Genomic DNA, 4,485 nt, shown 5'->3' on the forward strand with positions numbered 1-4,485 from the left:
GGTGCTAACGGTGGAGTGAGCGCCAATGCTGGTGTCGGAGGTGGTGTCGGCGGATCGGCCGGTGTGGGAGGAGCGGCAAGTACTGGTGCGGGTGGAGCTACGACAACGACGGACGGCAGAACTAGCACATCTACGTCGCAGAACGGCGGGGCCAAGGCAACTGCAACTACCACGACTGCAGGCACGACCACCGGCACCGCCGGCACGGGTGCTTCGACGAAGCAGACAGGTTATCGCATGCTGCGGTCGCAGTGAGCCGAGGAATAGTGTCTTGTTGACAACTTCTCCTGGCTACGTTGTTCAGCTCTTAACTCATCTCGCTCAAAGAGGCGATCTGTCGATATCTGTGTATAATTTTTAATACCGTCGTGTAGTAAGAAAATAAATGTGCTGTTGTTTCTCATTGCTGTCGGGTTTTGCTTCTTTATGCGTCGCTTGCAGTTAGTAAGCATCGTATCAATCTAATTTGCTGAATGTTTGGTGCGTAGAGCACTTTTTGATTCCGAATTATACTATGTTTAGTAACTGTGATATTGAAGTTGCACTCGAGAAAGGCAACTTGCTGCTTTTGTGAGTACATGAGCAAAAGAAAACATCGAGTAGCTTAGCTCAGGATTCTAGCGCACTCTTGCGTGTTGGCTGCATTATTGACCAGCTCCCGGCCGTCTGCACCGGCCCCGTATCTATTTAAGAGCAGTCATGACCGTGTCAGCTGCGTGACGGTCATTGGAGGCACATGTTACTTAGCGTTTGGTTTATCGAAGTCAGGGGAGCTTGGGGGAGAGCGCGCCAAAAGAAAAGTGCCGCCCCCGCAGTTCAGACGGATGGAAGCTTCTAGAAGCTTCCACAGCCGTCCTACATCTGCCTGTTTATTATTTACAATACTATACATTCCATAGTACAACTAACAACCCATTGCAATAAGATAATGTCACCCAATCGGATACACTCACCCTCCCTCTGGCAACCGCCGCCTCTTCATAGCCTTCATTCTCGAAAAAGCACAGCGGACGGCGAAGTCGGCCGTCTCAACAGGGACTCGCTCGAGCCGGTGCCATCTTTGCCTACGGGCCTGGCTTCACTGGAATTGAGTGGGTTCCAACCCGAGGCGGTCACTATGGCTTCATCACGCCGGTCTGCTTCCTCTCGTGATCTCTTAGTGGGGCTCCAGTCTACTGCTGGGCTCCGTGCGACTAAGTCACGGCTGGCGCGCGTCTCTTTGGCCGAGCCGTCATTGGGAACGGCCGCAAGCCGTCAGGCTACAGCGCAGCCCACTTCACCGTCCCCACCATCGTCACCTCCGCTACCGTCACCTCCATCGTCGCCGCAGTTACCGTCGCCGCCGTCGCCTCCGTCTCCCTGTTGGGTCTTCAGCGACCTCGCCCGCTTCTGCTCCGTCCGCAGTTTCTCCGCCGCCTGCGCTGAACACCGCGCCGTTATCACCTCCGGACGATGCTTCGGTGGCGTCAGACGTGTCCGGCGTGTCACTTTTAAACCGCTTGAAGGAACTGCATTGTGGTCCGCTCTTCGGCAGCTCCGATGAAGAAGAAGACGAGGGCGGCTCGTACGGTCCGCACGCGGCGCGTCCACCATCCTCCACTCCCTCAGTGAGCGGCCTATTCGATGATTACAGCGATGAGAAGACTGTACCTGCTGGTACCCTTAACCCTTTCACTACCAGAGTTTTTTTGGTAGGTCCGCTCCGGACCTCTACCTCGACCACTAAGCTCTCAGTAAAAACAAAAATCAGCGTATGGTATGGCTTTGATTATCCACGTGGTTGGTGAAATTGTTGAGCGAAGTCACTCACGGTACTGCTTCATATTCAAAATTTCGAACTGGCAAGGGGGGAACTGGCACAGAGATGGTTGGGCTGGAAGCGACGCGGGCATGCAGCTACTGCGGCGACGCGCCGTGTGAATGGGACCAGTACAGCAAGTACATCATCAGCAGCAGGCTTCGAATGTTGACACGGAGGCGTGGACAGCGAGATCCAAGGAGTGTCAAGAAGGCGCTAGTACAGCTATATTTTACAGGAAAAATGGGCGCCTGTGCAGGGAGGCGCGCGTCGAGCTGCCCCTCTGCGTCGACAAGCAGATCTCTCGCCTCAACACAATCGTCACGTACGTCTACACTGCTCTTTCTCCGCGTTATGGCAGTTCAAGCTGATTTAGATACGTTATTGTCTTGTTCTTTTTCAGGCGTGTGTGTGCAAGGGGGTCTCCTGAAGCTTCGGCACACAGTGCGTCAAGGGCTGACCGGACGGCAGCTGAGTTTATATGTAAGTGCGTCTTGAAAGTGAAAGGCTGTAAAGCAAACAACGTGGAACCCTCTGTGGCACCCTGTGCACCCGAAAAGCACTTTCCTGCTGGGAAATCCTCGCAGAGAGCAGAGATAACATGTTAAGTTTGCCTTTGGAGTGCTGCTTCGAGTTGGGCGTGATTGCATGGGGACTCGCGTCGGCTCCGACAACATCTTGAATGGGCTGGTTCGGGGCTGCTTGATTGCGGCACTCTTTTGCCACCGTGCTTGCTGTACGGATGTCAACTTCTGAGCTACACGCCGCTTGAATTCGCGCAGCGTTACGCGTGCTGATGCAGTTTTTCGCTACCTTTCGGAACAGTGCGAACGCGTTGATGAGCGCAAGGTCCAACGCCCACGTGAGGATGCTCATGGAGAGCCGCCTCTCCTTCCGTCGGATTGGATTGGTGTCCCGCAATTGATCCACTCGGTCTACGCCGTTCATGAAGAGGCTGTACGCTACTATCATGGCCGGTACCTGAAACGTTTTTCGGTGCATGACCTGGTCTCCAGTCCACCGCCGTAACGGAGCAAGACCACGACATAGCTGAATCGCCTCTTGAGAATGCCCAGGCAGTACATCCTGCGAAGATGTACCTGCCAGATCGTTGGTGTAGAAGACCACAGTTTTCTTGTCGCGAAAAACGATGTAGCCCGCGTTTGAAGCTGATGTTGTTGGCGGAATGTACGGCGTCTGCCGGTGTGCTGGATTTTTTTTGCGCACGCTTGTGCTTTTCTTGAAGCTTCTCCCAGTCGGCTGGTACACCCAGCGCTGCAATAAGCTCCCACGAGCCTCGTTCAGCGTTATCGATCCTTGCTTCCGAAGCCTCCAAACGCTCGGCCATCCACTTGCCCTGTAATCCAATACGAACAGTTCCCAGCAGCTTCATTTCGCCATCCGTAAACGTTGTCAGAGTCTTAGCTAGATTGTGTCGAGTGTAGAGGTTGTCACAAACGAGCAAACGGTGCTGGGTTGGTGCTGGATACGTCTTGGTCAGGTGGCCGCACATCGCGATCCATAGAGCACTAGCATCTTTACGTTTGATGCAGACATCGTCGCGATCTAGAGTTCTAAACAATGCTGATCTAAGCGCTGGGAAGACGTCTACGTATCTGTCAGCCGGGGTGGTCTGTGTGCGATTGCAGGATCCATTATCCCACACCGAGTAAGCATACAGGCTCTCCCAGCCTACCACAGAGTAGAAACGCACGCCATACTTATCTGGTTTCGACGGCATGAACGTACTAGCCGATGATCGCGCCTTTGTGCGCACCGTGTTTTCATCTAAGCTGACAGCACCAACCGGGACTGCAATCGTGGCGAACTTCTCCTGTATTTGTGACATCAGTCGCCGGCTGTGCCACAACGGATCCTGCTCGCGCCGCTCGACTGGCACGCTGCCAGGTGCGTGCACCTGAAACCTCGCCCGAATATTTTCAAAGCGACTCCTCGCCATTGTTGCCACAAAGTCGGACTGCCCCATAAACATTTTCTGAGACCATAGCTCTTTGATCTCGGTCACTGGCTTGAAACTCATCGCAATCTCTAAGCCAATATAAGCATCAAGCTCGCACACTGTTGCCTCAGGCTTTCCTTTCTCTTTGAGCATTTCGCTCGTCCACCTGTGCAACGAGTCCCGAAATTATCTGGTAAAGAACAAGGAGAAGAGCCCGAGCTCTCCCCGCTCCTCGTAGGCAGCTTTCACCCCCCCTCGCGGATTATATGCAGACCGCTGTCATGAATTATGCCATCCACGTACGCGTTGCCAGTTCGTCTCTCCCCTGGTGGTAGCGCACCTGCAGTGGACTCGCTGTTGGATACGTCATCGCCCTCCGCGCCTCCGGTTCCGCTGGGTTCCCCTTCCTCTGTATCAGATACCTCAAAGGACCAGTCAGTGTCAGCGCCATCGTCGGCGTTCAGCAGCACGGCGACGTCCATCTTCACTGCAGGGAGAAAGCAAAAGTGCTGATACATCGCAAATTTGCGGATAGATAGCGAAATGTGTGCGGTAGAGGACCTCTTATTATTGTGGTCTTCACGGTACTGTGTTTGGTAGAGGCTTGGTGAGCTGGAAGCCTTACCCTCGTAGAGAGAATATTGGCCAATGACTGAAAGCCTGCACCGCTGTTAGAGGTCCACTCCGGACATGTAAGCTCGCCAGATTTGGCTGGTAGTGAAAGGGT

General features: G+C 53.9%; 2 protein-coding genes across 2 annotated transcripts in view; one reads left to right on the top strand and one right to left on the bottom strand.

Annotated features, from left to right (window-relative positions):
- The window catches only part of PITG_19958 (ATP-binding Cassette (ABC) Superfamily), a gene marked incomplete at both ends in the record, with an annotated part of 2,371 nt that extends 2,116 nt beyond the window's left edge, over window positions 1-255 (top strand). Inside the window, one exon of the mRNA XM_002895744.1 lies at window positions 41-255. Coding sequence (XP_002895790.1) covers window positions 41-255 — 215 coding nt within the window. The remainder of the gene's footprint in view (window positions 1-40) is intronic.
- Window positions 256-609: 354 nt separating this feature from the next.
- Window positions 610-1,593, bottom strand: PITG_19959 (uncharacterized protein; the record flags this gene model as incomplete). Its single annotated transcript, XM_002895745.1, has 2 exons — window positions 610-683; window positions 1,281-1,593. The coding sequence occupies 2 exons, from the start codon at window positions 1,591-1,593 to the stop codon at window positions 610-612; spliced, it is 387 nt and encodes a 128-aa protein (XP_002895791.1).
- Between the last annotated feature and the right edge of the window lie 2,892 nt (window positions 1,594-4,485).

This window comes from Phytophthora infestans, genomic scaffold (assembly GCF_000142945.1).
Source record: "Phytophthora infestans T30-4 supercont1.135 genomic scaffold, whole genome shotgun sequence".
In the NCBI taxonomy this organism is placed as follows: Eukaryota; Oomycota; class Peronosporomycetes; order Peronosporales; family Peronosporaceae; genus Phytophthora; species Phytophthora infestans.